Genomic DNA, 22618 nt, shown 5'->3' with positions numbered 1-22618 from the left:
CAACCATATACATACACACATATATATATATATATATATATATATATATATATATACACACACACACACACACACACATATATATGCATACATATATATTAGGGTCAACCATATACACATATATATATGTATATACACATTTATATGTCTGTGTATATATATATATGGGTCAACTGATTTGAGACTGACCACTCTCATATAATATATAGCAGCATAATGTTAGAATTGCACTTTCTTGTTTCAATTGCACTTTATTTCTTACAGTTAAACTACCATAAGTGTGTATGTATAGGGAAATCATCTTATATAGAGAGTTCTGTGCTGTCTGCGGTTTGGACACCCTCTGGGAGTCTTGGAGCATATTCTCTGTGGACATATAAGGACTACTTTAATAGTGAAATTAATTTAGTGGTTGGGAATAACATCAAAAAAACAATGACATATTTCACATAGGGGAATTGTTTTTTAGTGTGTGTACAGTGAGTTGCAAGTCAAAATTGGTTTCTAACTGGGCCAGGCTAGAAAACAAAAGTCAGTGCAATAGAGTAGTTTTCTTTGGAGATTTCCCTTTATTCTGCTACCATCTATGTTAGTGAGGGCAATTTTCCTTCTCTGTATTCCCAGTTGTCACATGCCAGTAATTAGTAAATCTTCACCCACACTATAGGATGGATTAACTGTCTAGGTTAGTGAAAAGCTTGAATTAAATTATTATTTTAAAAGAGCTTCAAGTTTATTATTTTCAAATACAGTAAGGGGAAGCACCAACTGTAGACCCAGTACACAAAGGTGGGTTTTGCCTGGGTAAATAGACAAGAGTAATTTGTAATTGACATTTCAAAGAAGTCTAAGAAACAGGCTAGCCTTGTTTAAATCCTAATTACCCTCTTTGTATGTAAAAAGATACTTCTAAAGCTTTCAAAACAACTGGTTCTTGTAAGTAGATAATTACCCCTCTTCCTATCTTGTTTACACTATTCAGAACTTCAGTGAACTCAATCCCCCGCCCCCCCATAGATAGTACAAAGGTTAACTTCAGCTAGCCTTTCCTCAAATTATCACAGATTTCTAATTAGTGAATTCTAAACAGGGTTTCCCTGTAACAATATGCTAAGGACCCATATGATGTGTTCTTTATTGCAATGTACAACATCTGACAGGTTTCCAAGTAACAGGCCACCTGGATATTCTCTATCTGTCAGGAACATGTGGTCAAAGAGGTGGATGAGAGGGGTAAGGAGGAAACACAAATCAGGCACAAACTTTCAGGAGTGATGAGGAAAGACAAAAGAAAAATACCTATTTTCAAAAATGTATCATATACTAAAGGCATCTTTTTTTGGAGTAAATAACACCCACATTTTAAAAGTTTACAGATAAAAATAGGAAATTACATTAAAAATTGTAGACTAGAAGTTGTTAGAGTGACCTAGGGAAGATGGCAAAGAAAGGTATATTATAACTATACTTGTCCTCTTTTGAACAACTGCTTTTCTTTTTGGTGCTGGGGACCTCCTTCATACTAACATTCACTGAGCAACTTACTTTGTGTTGTGAATTTCTACTCTATGCACAAAAAAGAAATATGTGAAACATTTTTAAGGCAAAAAATTGTAATCCTGGGCAAAATTGTTTTCTAGTTCTTATCTCTTAGGCTTGATTTCTTTCCCAGTCAGATCCTTACACTGCCTTATTACCAGGGTCCTGCTGTCTACAAATGGTCTTGTTTATTAGGGTCCTCTGTCACCATAAAGTTTCATATGTTCAAAATCTTGATTTAGCAGTGAAAACGCCAGGCAGGGAGCCAACTCTGCTACTAATTAGAACAAATCAAAAGATTTGGAGGGAGTAGGAGGACAAAAACCAGGTTCCAGAAAAGGGTCTATAGCCAGGGTTACTAAGACTGATTGGCAGTTCTGAGAGCTCAGTTAGAGAGGCAAAGAGCTTGGAGAAATGCCAGTGAGGGCCAGAGAACTTGTCTCCTTCCTGATTGCACTTCCTCACATACAGAAAGCATCTGGGGAGGCCCTGTTGATTGTTTTCTCCTTCCCTCCCTGCCCCCCTTCCTCCTGCTCTAGCAGAACCTCATTTCCTTCTATCTTCCTTGTCCTCCTCTTACTCAAGAGATAGGTCCTGATTGCTCCAAGTCAATCATGATAGTGCTATTCTCTTTGGTAATGAGTAGTTCAAGCTGGTGATTGCCATTTCATCCTAGGAAAGGAAGTTGAAGCTGGTGGGGACATGCTTCAAAAAGTTTCATCTTAAAAAGGTCATACAGAGAGAAGAAATGGCCTTTTATTTTTTGGTAGATGTCTCTAGGCTGCCCATGATGAGTATACCAGTGACAGCTAGCTAGTGTCCATGTCACATGACTGTGACAGAGTGGACATGCAAAAAAAGAGTAGGACTTGAGCTGATAAATTAACAATTTCTGGAACCATTCTACTTTTGGAGTTCCTGTAGGTGAGATGATTTTTCATATTGTTTAAGCATTATCGGTTAGTTTTCCTGATACTTTACAACTGGCCTAAGATGACAGTGCTCTTTTTATTTTTTCTCTATGATTTATAGAATAGTCTATTTTGTCTGGGAATTGCTCTGTGATGCTTAAATTGTCAATGATGCAGCAGAGAAGGTCAGTTGTAGGACCTCCGCAGATACCCAAATCTGTGGATATTCAAGTCCTTTCTTGTTTGTACTAGGAATCATCCCTAGATTACTTGTAATGCTGAATACAATCTGAAAGCTATATAAGGGCTGGGAATGTGGCTTAGTGGTAGAGTGCATGTATGAAGCTCTGGGTTCAATTCTTCAGTATCACATAAACAGAAAAAGCCGGAAGTTGTAAGGTGCTAGCCTTGAGCAAATGAAGCTCAGGGACAGTGCCCAGGCTCTGAGTTCAAGCCTCAGCACTGGCAAAATAAATAAACAAATAAATAAATGCTATCTAAGTATCTATTATAATGTATTATTTAGGGAATAATGACATGCAGAAAAGTCTGAAAATATTCAATATGTATACAATTTCCCTTTCCCCAGCAAGATTTGCTGAACTGGTTGATTCTGCAGATGTGGTACTGAAGAGTTAAAAGTGGCTTCGTTTCGAAGCAGTAACCCTTCTGTTGCTCATATTAACCTTGGGCCCACCTGAATTTCAGAAACCGTCTTATTTGTGCTGAAACTGCTAAACCATAGATTACTTGAACAAAGCTACTCTGAAGTCAGGCCCCACTTTGTACTATAGCTGGCCTTGGGTCCCCACAAACTTGAGGAGATGACCAAGCTGGCCCGAGATAAACAGACCACCAATTACTCCCTGATAAGCTTTAACTGCTCTGGAATGTCCAGATGGCCCATTAAGACCCAGCAGTTTGATAACTCCCTACTACTTCTTATCGCCTTGGAATGCCCTGCTGATGCCTCTGGTTGCTGTAAATTTGTCAGTCTGTGATTTTTTTTTTCCCTTCTCCTTTTGTAACTTTGTAGTTTTTGCCTTTATAAACCCTGTGACATTTCAGCTCGGGGCTCTCCTCCTAAGCTCCGCTGAGTTGGTATGTAGGACGAGGCCCCAGCTGCAGCCAGCCTGAATAAAGCCTTGCTTTTGCATTTCGGAACGTCTGACTCTCGGTGGTCTTCTTGGTGGGAGTCCTGCGACGGGGGTACAGCAGTATTGGCTGATTTGGGTGAGTTGGATTCTTTTCATTGGAGCATTTTAATAGAGGAACAATAGCTGAGAAAAGGTCTTTATGGATGTGTTGAGCTTTTTTGGTGTTGACTGCCTCATCCTTTTTCTTGTCTGGGTGCCTCTTCTTCTCCTCAATGTCATGAATGCTGCTACAGTATGCTCCTGCCATCTCCCACTCATTTTACCTTGACCAGGTGTTGATCCTTCAGTGGAACTTTTTTCCAAGCTAAATCTCTTTTTGAGACTTTGGATTTTGATTAATAAAGAAATTAGTTTCTCTCTAGATAACTGGACCTTATACAGGCCTTTGGGGTGGAGGGTGTCCACATTTCCTTTTAGGTAGATTAGCCACCAGGAGAAGCAGGTTATAACTGAAAGGAAAGCAGGAATCAGAAAGGCAGAGGGTCTGGAAGTTTTTCAAATCTCTAGTTTTAGTTCATTCCTGAGGCTCATGTGTTATCCATATCATGACATCATGGTGTCATGTTTCAGACACTGTGACACGTCATTAGCAGATTTTACAATAAATTCCTTCCTTTTCTTATGCTAGTTCTATTACTGTAAACAAAAGCAAGCAAACAACAACATTGACAGCAAAAACCAATCCTTAAAGTAGTAGTATATTGGTAAGTAACAATTGGTTCTGATTATTCACAGCTCATATTTTGTAGATTTGTTGATTTTCCTGATATAAATGCACCCACTATCACTGATCTCAAGTTACCAAGGTGCCATCTACTGAATGTGGAGTTAAGGAGAGATACCGTGCTTTGGCTCTGGTGAGCTGGTCTGAGATGGCTCCAGCACACTACTGTCTAAAGAACACAACACATAACATACTTCTCAGTTCACAGAAGGTTCAGGGACATGTGTTGATGGCTGCTGAGTTAGGAATTCCGGTATACAAATCTTTTAATTAGTTTCAAATGTGCAAGGTCTTAGACCTTGGGGAGTAGAGGATGTGGGATTAAGATTTTAAATCATATTGAAAAAATGCTCTTTTGGGATAATAATGCTTTCTTGTGTATTGGGAATTTGAGGGGGTTGGAGGGTTTGGACTGGGGAAGGAAAAGAAGTTGGGAATGGAGCTGGGATGAGTGGAAGGAGGCCTGAGTGAAGGCAGGCTTCAGGCCTTGACTGAAAGGAGAGCTCACCTTCTTTGGTGAGGATTAGTTTCAAATGCCTAGATATCTGTGTATATTGGTGTTTGTACTTTTATTAGAATTTAGTCCTTGACGTTTATTTATTTATATATGGAAAAGCGAATGGGTTGATGTTACTGATAAGAAGAATAGATCTTACAAACTTAGCTCACTTGAGACCAAGCTGGAAATCATTAAAAATGTTGGAAGATTCCATTTTAGCATCAATCACATATTTGGACTTAAGCCTGTTGACTGTATTCATTTGGAAACAAGGATCAAAATTCAAGAACACATAGAAAATATTGAAGAATATATTCTCGAAGAATAGATCTAAAGGCAGTGTGAACTAATTTCTTATATGAAAATTAATTCCAGGTGGAAAGAAATTGAGATATAATACAAGGAAATTATAAGAGTACTAGGGAAGAAAAAAAAAAACTAGCAAAAAGAGATTCTAATCGAATTCAAAAGGAAGTCTTTTCCAAGCATAATATAAATAAAATCCAGAAGCCTCAAAGGAAAAGACTGATACTTGGATTCCATGACAATATTTAAACCTTTGCAGAGAGAACAAAATAATACTCAGTAAATAAAGTAAAAAGACAAACTGGGGGAAAGTTTTTGGAACCGAATGAGCCTTAACAATAAGATAAAGCCAAAAAACTTCATTAAAAATTGAATATATGAATAAAAAGTTCACAGAATGTGAATTCCAAATGACTAGTAGAAATATTAAACAAAGATGCTCAACTTCACAGATAAAGAAATACAAAGGAGGGGCTGGGAAGGTGGCTCAGTGGTAGAGCCCTTGCCTTGCATGCATGAGGACCTGGGTTCGATTCCTCAGTACCACATAAGCAAAAAGAAAAAAGCCAAAAGTGGTGCTGTAGCTCAAGTGGTAGAGTGCTAGCCTTGAGCTGAAGAGCTGAGGGACAGAGTTCAGGCCCCATGACCGGGCCCCTGCCTCAAAAAAAAAAAAAAAAAAAGAAATACAAAGGGAAAAAAAAGAAAAAGTTTTCTTATTTTAGATTGGTGTGCATCCAATTTTTTCTGATACTAATATTAGGAAGATGTGAGAAGTAGATTCTTTGAACAGCAATGTTGGTGACAAAATGGCTACAATTTCTTTGGAGGGCAATCTGGGAATATTAGAAATGTTTACTATATAGCCAGAAATTCCATTTTATAGAATTTGTCCAGCAGAAATAACCCTACAAGTGGATAAAAGCATAGATAACATACCTAAGGATATCACTATAGTTTTGTCTGTGTTTAGGTTTCTAGTTTCTCAGAATCTGCTTTTATTTATTTATTTATTTTTCCTGGTCCTGGGGCTTGAACTCTAGGCCTGGACTCTGTTCCTGAGCACTTTTGCTCAAGGCTAGCGCTCTATTACTTGAGCTACAGCGCCACTTCCAGCTTTTTTTGTGATTAATTGGATATGAGTCTCACAGACTTTCTGTCTGGGCTAGCTTTGAACTGTGTTCCTGAGATCTCAGCCTCTTGAGTAGCTAGGATTACAGGCATGAGCCACTGGCACACAGCAGAATCTGCTTTTTAAAAATGACACTTTCATTGTGCTGTTTTCTGATTAGAAGCACTCAAGTGCACTGTAAGATATTCAAATAACAGTTTTGTTAAAGTGGAAAGAGAATTTTACTATCCAAGATAATTACTACTAACAGCATGCATATTATTTCCATACCATTTTTATGCATAAATACATGTAATAATCTGAACTCTTGCTTTACAAAACTAGGAACCAAATAGATTCAGATAAATATTTGAGATGTAATTTTCCACATTCTAACTCTAGCCACTTGCTATCCAAAACTTAGAAATTGGATGTTGAGAAAATTTAATATTAAATATAATCTGAATTCACTGCCTAAATTTTAACCATTACTGTCTCAATTTGGAAATAAGTCGATTTTGAAAGGGATAATTGCATATTTTTTTCTTTCAAATGTTAAATTGTAGCAAACATTGTTCAATAACATGCCTTATTTTTTTGCTTCTAGATATATGATAGACATCATTTCCTATTAGCTCATGAAGGTCTTTCTCATTTCTTTTTGTTGGCTTTTTTCTTTTCTTTCTCTTTCCTTTTTGCTCTTCCCTTTTCACTTCCCTGTTTTTTTCTCTCTCTCTCCCTCTCTCTCTCTGTCTCTCTGTCTCTCCCTCTCTCCCCCCCCTCTCTCTTTCTCTCTCTCTCTCCCATCCCCCGTCTCTCCCTTGAGTCACTGTCTCACAACGCAGCCCAGGCTGGCCTGGAACTTGTGATGCACCTGCCCAAGTAGTGGGATACATGTGTGCAATCACTATGCCTTGTATGTTACAAATTCCTTTAAAATATTTTTATTAGGATACATTAGTTGTACAAGAGATATTTCATTGTGACATTTCCATATATGCATACAATGTGCCTCATCAGCCTTACTCCCTCTGCCACTCTCTCTCACCCTACTCATCTCCCTTCTTAAAAGTGTTGCAGCTGTCCCAGGCACTGGTGGCTCCCACCTGTAATCCTGGCTACTCAGGAAGCTGAGATCTGAGGATCTCAGTTCAAAGCCAGCCTGGGCAGGAATGTCCCTGAGACTCTTATCTCCAATTAACCACCAGAAAACCGGAAATGGCACTGTGGCTCAAGTGGTAGAGGGCTCACTTTGAGCTGAAGAGCTGAGGGACAGCACCCAGAGATCAAGCCCCACAACTGATTAAAAAAAAAAAGTATTGCAGCTGGTTCATTGCTCTATTTTCACATGGGCATATTTACCCTACTGACAGCAGAGCCTTTTTTTTTATTGCTGTGTCATTAATTTTTGTAGTGTATACTTTATTTTTTCAGTGTATATTAATTGTACCAAGTGGTTTTACCATAGTATTCGAATGTGTATATGTTATATTCTAATCAGAATAACTCTTTCATTGTTTTCTCTTTACTCCTGTACTATTCACAATCTTTCCTCATACATGGCCTATTTTGTTTTTCTTTTTGGTGCCAGTACTGTGGCTTGAACTCAGGGTTCTGTCCTTTAGCTTTTATGCTCATTCCACTTGAGCCACATCTCCACTTCCAGCTTTAGGCTGGTTAATTGGAGATCAGAGTCTCATGAACTCTCCTGCCTGGGCTGTCTTTGAATTGTGATTCTCAGTCTCCGGAGTAGCTAGGATTACAGTTGTGAACCACTTGCACCCAGTCCAGGGTGTGTGTGTGTGTGTGTGTGGTAGGGCCAGGAGGGGGGGTGTCCTTGGGCTTTGAACTCTGGGTCTGGGTACTGTCCCTAAGGTTTTCTAGCTCAAGGCTAACATTCAACCACTTGAGCCCCAGCTCTACTTCTGGCTTTTTGGGGTAGTTAATTGGAGGTAAGAGTCTCACAGACTTTTCTGCCCAGGCTGGCTTTGAACCATGATTCTCAGATCTCAGCCTCCTGAGTAGCTAGGATTATAGGTGTGGACTGCCAATGTCCAGCCCACTTCGTGGTTTAATTCTTTTTTTTTTTTTTGCCGGTCTTGGGGCCTGAACTCTGGGTCTGGACACTGTCTCTCAGCTCTTCAGCTCAAGGCTACCACTTTACCACTGGAGCCACAGCACCACTTCCAGCTTTTTCTGCTTATGTGGTGCTGAGGAATCGAACCCAGGGCCTCATGCTTGCAAGGCATGCACTCTACCACTGAGCTACCGTCCCAGCCCCCGTGGTTTAATTCTTAATAAGCATCATGATTACTTTTGTAACTAAGATAAGATTTTGTTTAACTCAGGTTGAAATTAAATATTGTTTATTAGCTTGAGAAATAACTACCTTACCCTATTATATCAGTTATGTCTAGGATTTACTTTTTTACAGTTTAGACTTTTTTTAACCTCTTCTCAGAACTTGTTATGTATGTTAGGAGAATGTTTATTTAATCATACATACTTTTGTCTACACTAGTGATATCTAATAGGAATGTATTGAGAAACACTTATGTAATTTAAAATTTTCTAGTAAATGCAAGTTAAACAAGGTAGAAAGGATAGGTCAATTAATTTTAATAATATATCTTATTAACCCAGTATATCTAAAATATTATGAGATATAAAAATATTGATGAAAGCCGGGCGCTGGTGGCTCACGCCTGTAATCCTAGCTACTCAGGAGGCTGAGATCTGAGGATCACGGTTCAAAGCCAGCCCGGACAGGAGAGACCGTGAGACTCCTATCTCCAATAAACCACCAGAAAACCGGAAGTGGCACTGTAGCTCAAGTGTTAGAGCGCTCGCCTTGAGCTGAAGAGCTGAGGGACAGTGCCCAGGCCCAGAGTTCAAGCCCCACGACCGACAAAAAAAAATATATATATATATATATTGATGAGCTATTTAAAATTTCATTTTCTACACTCAGTCTTTAAAATCTGGTGTGTGTATTTAACACTTAACAAAAAGTTTTGATTTGGCTGTTAAATTTTCAACACTTAATGGTCCTGGGGCTGGGAAGGTGGCTCAGTGGTAGAATACTTGCCTTGCATGCATGAGACCCTGGATTTGATTCCACAGCACCACAAAAAGAAAAAGCCAGAAGTAGCGCTGTGGCTCAAGTGGTAGAGTGCTAGCCTTGAGCTAAAGAGCTCTGGGACAGTGCCCAGGCCCAGAGTTCAACTCCCATGACCGACAAAAAAAAAAAAAAAAAAAAAATCCCTCCCAACATGACAAAGTACTTTTTTTTTTTTTTTTTCAGTCATGGGGCTTGAACTCTGGGCCTGGGCACTGTCCCTCAGCTCTTTAGCTCAAGGCTAGCGCTCTACCACTTGAGCCATAGTGCCACTTCTGGTTTTCTGAGTGGTTTATTGGAGATAAGAGTCTCACAGAGTTTCTTGCTCAGGCTGGCTTTGAAATTCGATCCTCAGATCTCAGCCTCCTGAGTAGCTAGAATTACAGGCGTGAGCCACCAGCACCTGGTGATGAAGTACTTTTAAAGGACAGATATTTTACACTGCTTCAGCTTTAAATTTTAAGTTAGTGCTAAGATTAAAAAAAAATCAGTGCCTCAGTCAGACCTTTCAAGAGCTCGATAGCCACATGTGGCCAGTGGTTGCAAGACCAAGTAGTAAAAGCAGAACATCCTCCCTGGACTGTGCTGGTCTAGGCATTGAGTTCTAAGCAGATAAAAATCTGTCTTTCTCATCTTGAGAAATATCTAACTGAACTGCACATGGTAGATTCCATAAATAAGGAATCCACTCTTGGTTCCTGGAATGGAGGAGTCATCATGAATGGGTAAATGGTGAGAGGTGACATTTACCTCCTCCTGGATGGAACAATTATTGTACTTAGAGGTCTTTTGAGTTGCACACAGCAAATGACTTGTGGAGGATATATGTTTGCTCTTTTCAACTGACTTAATATAAAAGCAGAGAATTTGCCAGGCTCTGAGGGCTCACTCCTGTAATCCTAGCTACTCAGGAGGCTGAGTCTCAGGATCATTGTCCAAAGCCAGCAGGGGCAGGAAAGTCCATGAGATTCTTTTCTTTTCTTTTCTTTTTCCTTGCCAGTCATGTGGCCTGAACTCTGGGCCTGGGCACTGTCCCTCAGCTCTTCAGCTCAAGACTAGCACTCTATGACTTGACTTCTGGCTTTTTCTGCTTATGTGGTACTGAGGAATGGAACCCAGGGCTTCATGCATGCAAGGCAAGCACTCTACCACTGAGCTACCTTCCCAGCCCTGGGATTCTGATCTCCAATGAACCACCAAAAAGCCAGAAATGGAGCTGTGGCTCAAGTGGTAGAGATCTAGCCCTGAATGAAGAAGCTAGGCGCTGAGTTTGAGCCCCAGTACTGGCAAATAAACAAAACAGAACAACACTTACAGAATTTGAGTAATGAACACTTAGGCTGACACAAGGCAAAGGCTAACTTGGGAAAAAGGCAGGAAGAGGCTGCACTGACAGTGGTTGTCTGCTGGAGGAAGAAGGGGGCAGCAGAGAGCCACCAGGCTGGTATGCTATGGGGATAACCAAAGGGCAAGGCTATGAAGAAGACAGTAAGGATGAAACCAAATCAAGAACTCACATCAAGAGGAAAGCCAGGCTACAAAGCACAGTGGCAAGAGAGAGGCCAAATCAGGAGAGGATGAGGGTATCCTACCTAGGAAGATGTTGAGAATCTATTGTTTTCCTTATCACATCAATAGGTTTGGTGTTTTCTTTACTTAAATTACAAACAAGAGGAAGATACTTATATTGTTTGCACAAGGAAATTGTAGTACTTGAGGATATCATGGGGATGGAAAAGATGGGGAGAACTGTGTAAAGAGTGACAATGACCAAGATGCATTGTACTTATAAACTGATGTGCTGAATTGAAACCCCTTTGTACAACCACTTAAAGATAAATAAATGAATAAATAAATAATGTGTTAAAAAATAGAGACAAAAGTAAGGGCAGATGGTGATCCCATAGGCATATTTTTTAAATAATAATACTTTAAGCCAGGTGCTGATAGCTCATGCCTGTAATCCTATCTACTCAGGAAGCTTCCTTCTGAGAATTGTGATCCAAAGCCAGCTCAGGCAGGAGCTCAGGGACAGCACACAGAACCTGAGTTCAAGCCCTAGGATGGTAACAACAACAACAAAAGATTAAATTGTTTAAAAAAAAACTAGTTTTGGTGATTTACCTAGCCAAATCAGTGCACTTCCTTCTGATATAGCTATCGTAAATATATGCTTTGTTTTAGAACCTGCTCTTTAAAAAACCTTAATATTCTGCAAGCATCTATTTGAATCTAAAAACCATAGTGTTTAACACAAAATTTTGAAAAATGTAATGGTGGGGATGGATCTACAATGTGCAAACTAATCACATACTCTACCATTGGAGCTATATCATCATATTTGCACACATTGTTTGTTTTGCTTTTCTGCAGGTCCTGGGGCTTAAATTTAGAGCCTGGATGCTGTCTGTGAGCTTTTTCTTGCTCAAGGCTAGTGTTTTATCACTTGAGCCATAGCTCCACTTCTGGCTTTTTTAGTAGTTTATTGTAGATTAGTGTGTCACAGTCTTCTGGGTAGGGACAGGAGGGAAAAACTGGGAGAAAGCAACAGAAGGGGAGTCATTGTTCAAAAAGAATTGTACTCATTACTCATTACCTCATTCATGTAACTATAACCCCTCTGTTTATCAACTACAATAACAAAAACAACAAAAAGAGTGTAATAGGCTTTTCTGTTCAGGTTGGTTTCAAACTGTGATTGTCAGATCTCAGCCTCTGAGTAGCTAGGATTACAGGTGTGAGCCACTGGTACCTGGCCCTGTACACCTTTTTAATATTTCACTCATCTTTGGTAAGATGAACTCATGGTATAGATTTACTCTACCTGACTTAACCAATTACCAGTTAGAAGACATTATGATTTTTCTATGTTTTAAAATTATTTTAAGCACTATAAATCTTACGTAGAGTTTTGTGTATTTTCTTTTTTAAAATTAAAAAATTATTTTATTATACATTTGCTGTACAGAGGGGTTAAGGTTACGTGAGTAAAGTAATAGTTTTTGTGCATTTTCAAAGATGATTTCATTAGAACAAATTTCTTAAAGTGAGATGATAGGGCATGGAAGTGTTTGATTTGCATTGCCAAACTCTGCTCTTGGACGGGTTGTAATTGGATACACTTTTTCCTTAGTGCTCATTTCCCTAAATCATCACCAATTATGGATAAGTATAGACATATCAGAGAAATGAACAAAAACACAATGAAACAAAACCTAACAAGTTTACTAATTCAGTTGGTGGAAAAAAAGTGGCATCTCATTTTTAAAAACAGCCATTTGTTTTTGAGTCAAGGTCTTACTACTTAGCCCACGTTGGTCTCAAACTCACAATCCTCGTGGCTCTGTTTCCTGAACGCTGTGATTACAGGTGTATATCACCACACATAGCTCTAAAATGAGCATTTCTTTGATAATTATAGATGATAAACTATTCCTCCCCCCCTTCCCCATACTGGGATTAGAATCCAGTCTCTTTAGTGACAGGCAAATGCTTTATACCCAAGAATTGACCTTTTTTAGTTTTTAAAAATGTTTGCTCATATTCTCTCTGTGTGTGTATGTGTGTGTCCTGCCTCTTTTTCAATTTGTCCACTATTTTTATTCATCCAAAGATTCTTTGCAATCTTGTAGAGACTCTAATTGTTCACCCTATAATAAGGATATTAATTCTTTCTCCTACATGCTGCAAATATTACTACTATACATTGTTTGCTTTTCCATTGGTTTTTGGGTGGGGTTTTTAAAAAGATCTTAGGTTTTTAAATAAACTTTCTATTTCAATATCATTTTCAGAATAACTTTGGATTTACAGAAAAGTTATCCAGATGGTAGAGAGAGCCCCTGTATACCTTTGCCCAATTTCTCCTGACATTAACATTGTGTTTATAAGCTCATGCTTCATTTATCAAAATAAATGGAACTCCCATATGGTTTTAAAGGTGCTGCAGAGGCTCAAGCAGCTCTGATAGGATGCTCATTTTCTGCAGTGGGAAAAATTTTTGATTATTTGGAGCACATTTTTCTCCTCACAAAACCCAGGATTTTGTGCATTACTGGTCAAAGCATTAAAGTGTATTTTTTGTGAAATATTACTAATAGTTTATTTGTAAAATTTTTTTTTTTTTACTGTGAATAACCATGTTTTGATGGGCAAAAGCATCCAGAAGTTTGATTCTGAAGAGCTTTGGAGTCTGGAAAGTATATTGAAAGGTTTAATTGTGGCCATGTCTACTGTTGTCTCATATAGTATCCTTCTTGCCCTGTAGTTAGGCTAGCTCACCTTCTGGGGTTAAAGGGCAGAATCGTGAAAAGTGTGCCTAATGTCACCCTCACAGGAAGCATTAGAGCCATTGGAGCACTTTTCTAAAACAAGATATCATCTTTCTCTTTCTAAATTATAGCTTCCCCAGGGAAGGGCTGATAAGGAAGAATGTGGTTTAAAATGGTCTTTCCCTAGAGTTGCATAGAAAAACCTGGGGGTAATGGGGATACTGTGGAGTGTCAGAACTGGCAACCAGGGCCTCAGAAGGGAACCTTAGTGTTTGCTCTACCTTAGAGCAGCCTGGGCGCTTTGTGTAAACCTCATTTCTTTATTCCCCAAAGCAAGGGGGCTTTAAGGATCTCATTCCAGCTGGATATTTTCTCTTAGAAACAGATTTTATTGGGGATAATGGATATGTGTTATGTGATATTGATTGTGGTGATCATTTCATCATGGGTATATACCCACGTCAAAACTTATAAAATTTAAAATACATGTGGTTTATTATATGTCATGTTTAGTTTGGTGCAACTTTAAAAAAAACAAAACAGATTTTATAGTTGGGTATGATGGTATATGCCTCCAGTCCCAGCTACACAGGAGGGACTGGTATGAGGATCATTGTCTTGAGACTGGTCCAAGACCTTATCCAAAAACAAAACAAAGCAAAACAAACCCTAAAAGCCAAAAAGACTGCAGGCATGGATCAAGTGGTGGAGGTCCTTCCTAGCTAGTGCAAAATGTAGAGTTCAAATCCCAGTACAGCCCAAATAAAAAAACAGAACTCCACAGTTTTCATCCAGCTAAAAATCTATTGGGCAAAGATCATTTTTAGTGGTAGGAATACAACCATGGGGACTTCCTAGAGTTTTCCCTACAACTTCCTGTTAAGGCTGTACTTCTATTTACTTTTGAATATATCAGGGCTACAGGTGTGATTCAAGTGGTAGAGCACCAACCTACCTAACAAGTGTGAAGCCGTGAGTTGGAACTCCAGTACCTCCAAATAATTTGTTCACCTATTTGGGAGATGTTCATTTTCCCAGTCAGGCATTATCCCCAAGTGCTCACTGTGCTTTGGGCTGAGGGTGAGGGGTGAGGCCTCTTGTAGACTCCTACTGCAGTCCTTTTCAGGAAGAAAAGAGAGCCAATGTATCTGGATTGAGTACTTTGGATTTTTCTCACCAAAACCCCACTTTGAGGTCTTATCAGTAGGAACAGAAAGTCTTATAGAGGCACCATACAGTCTGCTATTTAGGTGGGGAGAAGTTAGTAGGAAAGCTGTGGAGGGAACTGGCTACCTGCTTTTCCTTCAACACTCTCTGGAAAACACCTTTTCCCTCTCTTCCATACTTAGCAAGGCATCAGTTACAGATTTGGATTGTTCTACTGAGATCCCTCTCTAGGCCCATCTAAGTACCTACCCTCTACCTACTACCCAGTCCACACACTTGTCATGTTAATACTGGGTCTCTCTAGGAGGCTCCTTCTGGGTTCCAGGCTTAGAGGATCTCTGGGTGGGCCACCAAGACGATCAGGTTCATTCATTCAAGCTGTGTCATCAATCACTTACATACTCAAAGTCTTCCAATCTCTGCATTTCAGGAGGAGCAAACTGCTCCTCTTGAGTTGTGAGGCTCTCTACTGACTAGCTCTACTCTCTCATAGTTTAAGTCCCTATCACTTCCAGATTCCAATCTTTGTTCTAGCTGAGCAGGTTTTCTCCTTCAAGCCAGGGGTATGTGCATGTGTTTTTCCAATTCTCCACCTACCTTATGTTTTCCCGCCACTAACAGACAAATCCTACCTGCCCTAAAACTCAGCTAGAGCCCTATCTTTTTCATGGAAGCTTTTTCATGGATGTTCCAAGCACATTCATTTCAATTAATCAGACTATTTACTTCTTTGTTGGGGACACAAGAATGAATGATAGGCGTTGCTTCTTAGTTTTTGTTTTCTTTCTAAAGAGAAAGAAGAACCTAGTTAATCTGTAATTTCTTCAACCAGAAATAACACCTCCCCCTTCTCTGTCTGTCTGTCTGTCTGTCTCTCTCTCTATATATATGTCTTTTCTCCTTTATGTAGGCACCTGACCACTGAAAACCCAGGGATTTATTGTATACAGAGATGAAAATATTGGACACTCTGGGGATGGATGAAAAACTGCAGCTGTTGGTGCTTGATTCTTGATTCTTGTTAGGCTGAACATAATGAGTGAGTGACTTCAAAGCAATGAACTATGATTCTTAAAAAGAAAATAGTTGTATTTTCTTCTGCTGCAAGGAAGAACAAAGTCAGTCAGACTATGTTTATGGACAAAAAGAGATTGCTTTGTTAATTAAAAAAACTAGTTTTGTGTAAAAAAATGTGTTTGCAATATGGTCCAATCTTTGCTAAAGCATTGGAAAAATTTTGGAAAGATAAGTACTCAATGGTTTTCTTTGGGTGAAGGAATTTACTAGTCATTAAATAAAAACACTTCCTTTTAACCCAAACTTTTCTATAACAAGCAATTTCATTGTTTTAATCAGAAGGACATTTTCATTTGGGGAAAATGTGCAGAAATAGGGATATCAATTTGGTCCAAATGCAGATGGATCACTTTAGAGACAGTGCAAAATTAAATATTAAAAGGCATTCTGCTTTGTTTATTTAATACAGAGTGAGGACTGGAATGGGCCACATCTACAGGGACCTTTAGCAGATGTGGACTGAGCGTTGCAGTTTCAGGGTAAACACTATAAAAATAAACAAACGAGCAAACTAATGGAATGTGATAGACAGGATGCCTGAGTAATTACTATAAATGCTTTGCCCTTTTTTTTTTGTAAGAGTCTCAGAAAGGACTTTAACCTCTAGGTCTATTAATCTGGCTTCTATCACTGAGCTGAGCTAGTGGCACTTTATGTTTTAAATCATAAATGTATGATTTGCCCTTGGTATACTCTGGCGATTTTGTTTTCTTTCCATCAGAGTTTGTTATCTCATCCTAGAAATGGAAAATGTACAGACTGGTAATAACATGCCCCTGGTGTTATCTACAACCTTGAGAGTTTCCCATGCAGGTGGGAATTTTCTCATTCTCAGAGGACCAACAGATCTGCCTTGGCTGCTCTACCTATAAATAAAAGTTCAGGAAGGACTCTGAATTCTGGAAAAAGCCTTGACCATGAGGTTGATCCTGTTATATGGTGCCCTTTTTGGGCTTATTTACTGTCGAGAAACATTTGTGGGGTAAGTTTTGCTTTCTGGGGCTCATTTGAAGTTTTCTTAGCTTATTCTTGAAGCCTCCCATTGGATATTACAGGATTATAGGTGTACGTGTTAAATGTTCTCAAAGTTCTCTTGGCTGGGAGTGGGGGAGAATTGTGGTGGGAAAAATGGGAGGTGATCAAAAAAGAGATGAATGGCATTGAAAAGGATAAATAAGTGAAAATTGTGAAAACATAGAAATGGATTGCTAATAAAAGGACTTTTCTTTGAGAATAAAGAACAGGATTACAATTGGGAGTACACATGGCTCAGGCCAGGCTGGCCTCTGGTATGTCTGGACAACAAAGGAAAGGTTAGGGGTCTTGTTTAGATAGAGAAATCTATGCAATATATGCAAGTGATTTCGAGTACAAGTTCATTGGCACTTTGAGTACTTGTGGGAGCTGCCATGATGATTGGCAAGTTGGAGCTATAACTGGGTAAAGCTAGTGTTAAGGTCATAATTGGCCGTTTATCAGCTGCTAAGTAAAAATGGTCTTAAATATAGGGCAGGCAGTTCTGTGACATAAATCCTGGAGAGGGCTTTTTCTTTCCCATGGTGCAAAAGCTCGAATCTGTTTTAGTGAAGAGTGACAAGGATGACTCCATTTTGAATAATGAGTTTTCAGCAAATGGATCACACATAACTTTTTTTCTCTGGTCCTGGGGCTTGAACTCACCTTGGTGCTATCCCTGAGCTTTATCACTCAAAGCTAGCACTCTTACCACTTTGAGCTACAGTGCCACATCCAGTTTTCTGGGGGTTAATTGGAGATAAGAGTCTCACCGACTTTCCTGCCCAGACTGGCTTTGAACTGCGATTCTCAGATCTCAGCCTCCTGAGTAGCTAGGATTATAGGCAAGCCACTGGTACCCAGCTAGCATCTCCTCCTTTTAAAGGAAGGCTCTTGGGTACCTAAGCATTAACTAAAAGTAATGAGACCCCAGTGGAGAAATTTTTAGGGCATTTGTGGCAGATGGGTCCTAGGAGACAGAAGAGCCTCGGAGAGCTTATGTATTCCACTAGAGTTCATTGGAAATTGGGTAGAACTTGGTTTCAGAAGACCTACATAGGCCCCTGTCTGTGACTTGTACCTGTTTCTTCCCTATTGCACAAATGGACATGAAATTAGCCTGCTTTGGAGGAGGGATAAAGAAATCTGGTTCTTCTACCCATCTTTTTTTTGGGGGGGGTCCGGTTGGGGGCCTGAACCCTGGGCCTGGGCGCTGTCCCCAGCTCTTCAGCTCAAGGCTAGCGCTCTACCACTTGAGCCACAGCGCCACTTCCAGCTTTTTTCTTTTTGCTTATGTGGTACTGAGGAGTCGAACCCAGGGCTTATGCATGCAAGGCAAGCGCTCTATCACTGAGCCACCTTCCCAGCCCCTACCCATCTTCTTTAAGAATCTATTTGCTAATTTTGAGATCTCTCTCTTCCTCTTTCCCTTCTCCCCTCCTCCATGTGTATGTATGTGTGTGTGTGTGTGTGTGTGTGTGTGTGTGTATGTACTTGAATGTGTGTAAGGAGAGGCAGAAATATACTTTAATTGGTTTGAGTCTCAACTTCTCCTATCCAAAAGTTGGGTTTTCAGATGGAGAGCTGATACATTTTCAGTTTCAAAATGAACAAAACAACAACAAAAAAATCACATTAAGTCTACCCAGATGTGAATCCAATTCCTCTTACAAGCATCAAATTAATTATCCCATTAAAAAAAAAAACTTCTTTTCTGAAAAACAAGAACAGGCACGTTTTAAAAGCCAACGTTATGAGCAGCAGGTGTGACTTGACAAATTCTCATTAGCTAAAGGAAGGGTAACTTTAATGGCAAGCTTCCTGCTAAGAGCAGATAGCCTCTTAATTATTATTTAGATAACATTTCCTTGGAGGAAATAAAGCCTTTCTATCACCTCTTCATTCTGGAGATATGGGTCACTATGCTATTTATTAGCTTCTGAGATGTCAAAGAGATTATTGACTGCTGCATTCATTGCCTATATGCAGAGGCTAATCGGAACAGAAAATAAAAGAAAAAGTGCCCCGAGTTTCACTCTTAAGGTCATGTCTCTGTTTAATATTCTTTAGAGACCAAGTTCTTGAGATCATCCCAAACAATGAAGAACAAATTAAAAGTCTGATACAACTAGAGGCTGAAGAACATCTCCAGGTATTTGTGCTAGTAATGGCTTTTGTTTCCCAGAGGGAATACTCTACAGCCAGTCAGGATGATTGACATCCATTCTGGGCTGTATTCTGATTCCTCTGAGGTAGTATGGGATACTAACTCATGGAGTGGAGATTCCATAAAACTGGGCTCTAATCTCAACTACGTGACACCGGGCAAACCGTCTTCCTTTCCTATGACTTACTTCCCTAGTCAGAAAAATGGGTATAGATTTACCATTCCCCTAGCTCACAGGTATATTGTAAGAATGAGATTGGATATTAACTGTGAGTTATTTTGAACACCTTTAACATTATTTCTCCCATATCATTAATGATTATGAAATGAATTGGATCACTAAAAAGCCAATTAAAAATTGCCATTAGAGCTGAAGGCATGGCTCAAATGGTAGAGTACCTGCCTAGCAAATACTAGTCTCTAAGTTCAAACCCAGAATTGCCAAAACCAAAACACCTTACCATAATTTTAAATAATCTTTTTCTCTGCCAGTTTTAATATCTATCTATCTATCTATCTATCTATCTATCTATCTATCTTCCATCTATCTATCTATCAAAGAACATTAATAACCATGCCTGGGAGGGAAACATAACACATTTTCCTATGACTGGATATTTATAAAATGCTTGTTGGTATTAATAGTGATTCTATAATGATTCTGGTTATATGGGCTCAAAATAATATTAGTAACAAATTGATTTGCTGAAATCCAGCAATACTAAACTATCCATTTCCCCCAGAAAGTCCCACTCTTTTCTTTGGCTTGACCCTTTATCCTTTTCAGCTCGACTTCTGGAAATCACCCACCATCCCAGGAGAGACAACTCATATCCGAGTTCCCTTTGTCAGTGTCCAGGCAGTCAAAGTTTTCCTGGAGTCCCAGGAAATTGATTATTCCATCATGATTGAAGATGTTCAGGTAATTATGCCTTACTGTGGCCTTCCAGAGGCTTGCTGAGCCTAGAGTACTGTCATCCTACAGTAGTAGTGGCTGAATGCCCCATCCTCTTCCAAAGTGCTACCAGATAAAGGAAAGAGCATGACCTTGAGCCTAAGGACAGGATGAGAAAAGCTTGGTAGTGGGTACTGAGGATCACAATTCCCTTATAAACAGAAATCCCATCTGTTGACTAATATACAGTTGGTTTGTCTTAGGTGCTGTTGGATCAAGAGAATGAAGAGATGCTATTTAATCAGAGAAGAGAACGGAATGGTAATTTCAACTTTGGGGCCTACCATACATTGGAAGAGGTAGGCATTTCAAAATGAGTATCAGAGAAATGTGCCATTCTTTCCTGTGAGGACAGAGTGGTGGGTAACGTAATAACCTAGACATTATTCTCCATTTTGTCCTAGCTTCTCCAAGTCTCCATAGGATTTCACAGGCAGTACCCATGTCATTGGCTAAATGTAGGACCTGAAGTCTACTTGCCCATAATCACACAGTTATTATGGAAGTGTTCAGAGTGTCTTAAGTGAGCTAACAAACAGCCTTGCCATACTCTTCCCCTCAATCTCTGGCGCAGATTTCTGATTTGCACTTCTCACAGGATAGCTGTGTTTTATGGTTGCTACTCATGATGGCGTTATGGGTCAATTTGACACCTCTAACTTCCAGACAAGGGTGAAGTCTCCAACCTGCCTAACCTCCAAGGCCATATGGTAGCAAAGTTTATATAGATTCTTTTGTTGTTCCTATGTGTTGTTGGTCCCTTTCTTTACTTGGGTCACATGATAGTAGGTGGGCTGCATTTACCTTTCTGTAACAGACCTGTAAAGATCTGTCTCTATTGGCTGACTTCAGAGTGGAGGAGAGAGGGGTTTGAGTGCAGATGGAAGTTAGGGGTTTAAAAGGCCAGGTGGGTAGGGAAGAGACAAAGAAGAGTTATCTGGTTGGCAGCAAGTCTCTAATTCACAATTTTAAAATGCAAAGAGCTCTGAAATTTATTTTGCTCAATTTTTTTGCTAGTCAACCTTCTCTGCCCTACACTTATGTAGAGGCTAAAATCTGACCTGACTAGTTCATTTGTTTCACTGCCAGAAATACCAGTGTGTTTAAATATGAAGCAACATCCCACAGATAGTACACCATATAATAGACACTATAACCCCCCCTCCACACACACACACACACACACACACACACACACACACACACACACCTGTATCTTAGTTTGGCATGAGGAAGAAACAAGACTCACTCTCTCTGTCCCACACAATGGTGTGTCCCTGGGACAGCAAACATTGACAACAGCTAGAAGAGGCTGTTTTTATCCTGGGAAACCTCCAGGTGTGCCCAGCAATGGACACAGCCTGGCTGCCTGTAGGATGCACAGAATTTCAATGAACCTAGAAAATCGGTGAAGTGGCCTGGGGCTTGAGGCTGCCTGGGGCTGGTGTTTCTTTGTCCCCCAGCCTGCACTAGCCCCTGCATTTTGTAGCACCAACCTTTACAGCCCTCCCCCCTCTCCTTTGTGTGTGTGTGTGTTTATGCAACTATCAGTTTGTGTTCTGCTAGTTCTCTTGTCTGGAGAAGCTGTACCTCAGAGCTGGGGGGAGGAAGCTACAAGCAGACCAGACCAGTGTCATTTTTGTTGTGCACAGAATTGTCTGTACTGCAGCAAAATGGCTTCTCCTGTCCAAATGACTCAGCATCCCTGAGCTGGGATACTAACGCCCCTCACCCCTACAGAACCCCCAGGTCCGGCAGCGATGTGACACTGTGACAACATGCTTCCAGGGAATGGGATGGAGGGAAGGCAATGCCATCATAATTATAGCTTGGCAAATTATCTTATCTCTTCCATTGAAACCCTTCCAGATCTCCCAAGAAATGGATCACCTCGTGGCTGAGCACCCTGATCTAGTGAGCAAAGTGAATATTGGTTCTTCTTTTGAAAACAGGACAATGAACGTGCTCAAGGTACACCCACCCAGACAGCCGTGGGGTTTTGTTCTGGACACTTCTAGAATCCTGCCTCTCCTAGCTTGGCCTGCCAGAACAGCTTTTATTTCTTTTTCTTTTGCTTTTTTTCAAATCCCCTCTCCTAGCCGGTCTTTGCTGGTTTCCAGCAGCCTCTCCCCCGCCCCTCTTCCTTTTTTTTTTTTTTCTCTTTTCCTGCGCAGGCTGACGCAGGTCTGCAGGAGAGAATTAATGCTCTTGTCCTGAGAGATGCGCTCTGAGAACCCGGCGAGCTCGCCAATAGGAACCGAGGAGGGGGAGGAGGTGCCTGCCAGGCTGGGGCAGCAGAGGGGGAAAATGGGAGGAGGGGAGGAGAGGGAGGGAGAAGAGGAGAGGTAGGAGGAGGGTGGGAGGTGTTTTCAGATTCATCAAGGTGGGGGTTGTTTGCTGTTTCTCCTTTTTCTTTTACCGTTTTTTCTTTTTTCTTTTTCTCCTTCCCTCCTTCCCTCCCTCCCTCCCCTTCTCTCCTTCTCTCCTTCCCTCCCTCCCTCCCCTTCTCTCCTTCCCTCTTTCTTTCTTTCTTTCTTTCTTTCTCTCCCTCCCTCCCTTCCCTCCCCTCCCTTCTCTCTCTCTCTTTCTCTCTTCCTCCCTCCTT

The 22618-nt window shown here is 40.2% G+C and overlaps 1 protein-coding gene across 1 annotated transcript in view; it reads left to right on the top strand.

Moving 5' to 3' along the window:
• The first annotated feature begins 16764 nt into the window (after nt 1-16764).
• The window catches only part of Cpa2 (carboxypeptidase A2 (pancreatic)), a 31751-nt gene continuing 25897 nt past the window's right edge, over nt 16765-22618 (top strand). Inside the window, exons 1-5 of the mRNA XM_013036410.1 lie at nt 16765-16859; nt 18962-19043; nt 19846-19980; nt 20217-20312; nt 21883-21984. Of these exons, the coding sequence (XP_012891864.1) occupies nt 16795-16859; nt 18962-19043; nt 19846-19980; nt 20217-20312; nt 21883-21984 (480 nt within the window). The 5' untranslated portion in view covers nt 16765-16794. The remainder of the gene's footprint in view (nt 16860-18961; nt 19044-19845; nt 19981-20216; nt 20313-21882; nt 21985-22618) is intronic.

The sequence above is a fragment of the Dipodomys ordii genome, unplaced genomic scaffold, assembly GCF_000151885.1.
Source record: "Dipodomys ordii isolate 6190 unplaced genomic scaffold, Dord_2.0 Scaffold285, whole genome shotgun sequence".
NCBI lineage: Eukaryota > Metazoa > Chordata > Mammalia > Rodentia > Heteromyidae > Dipodomys > Dipodomys ordii.
The sequence above is the reverse complement of the archived record's forward strand: the minus strand, read 5'-3'. Positions and strand labels throughout refer to the sequence as shown.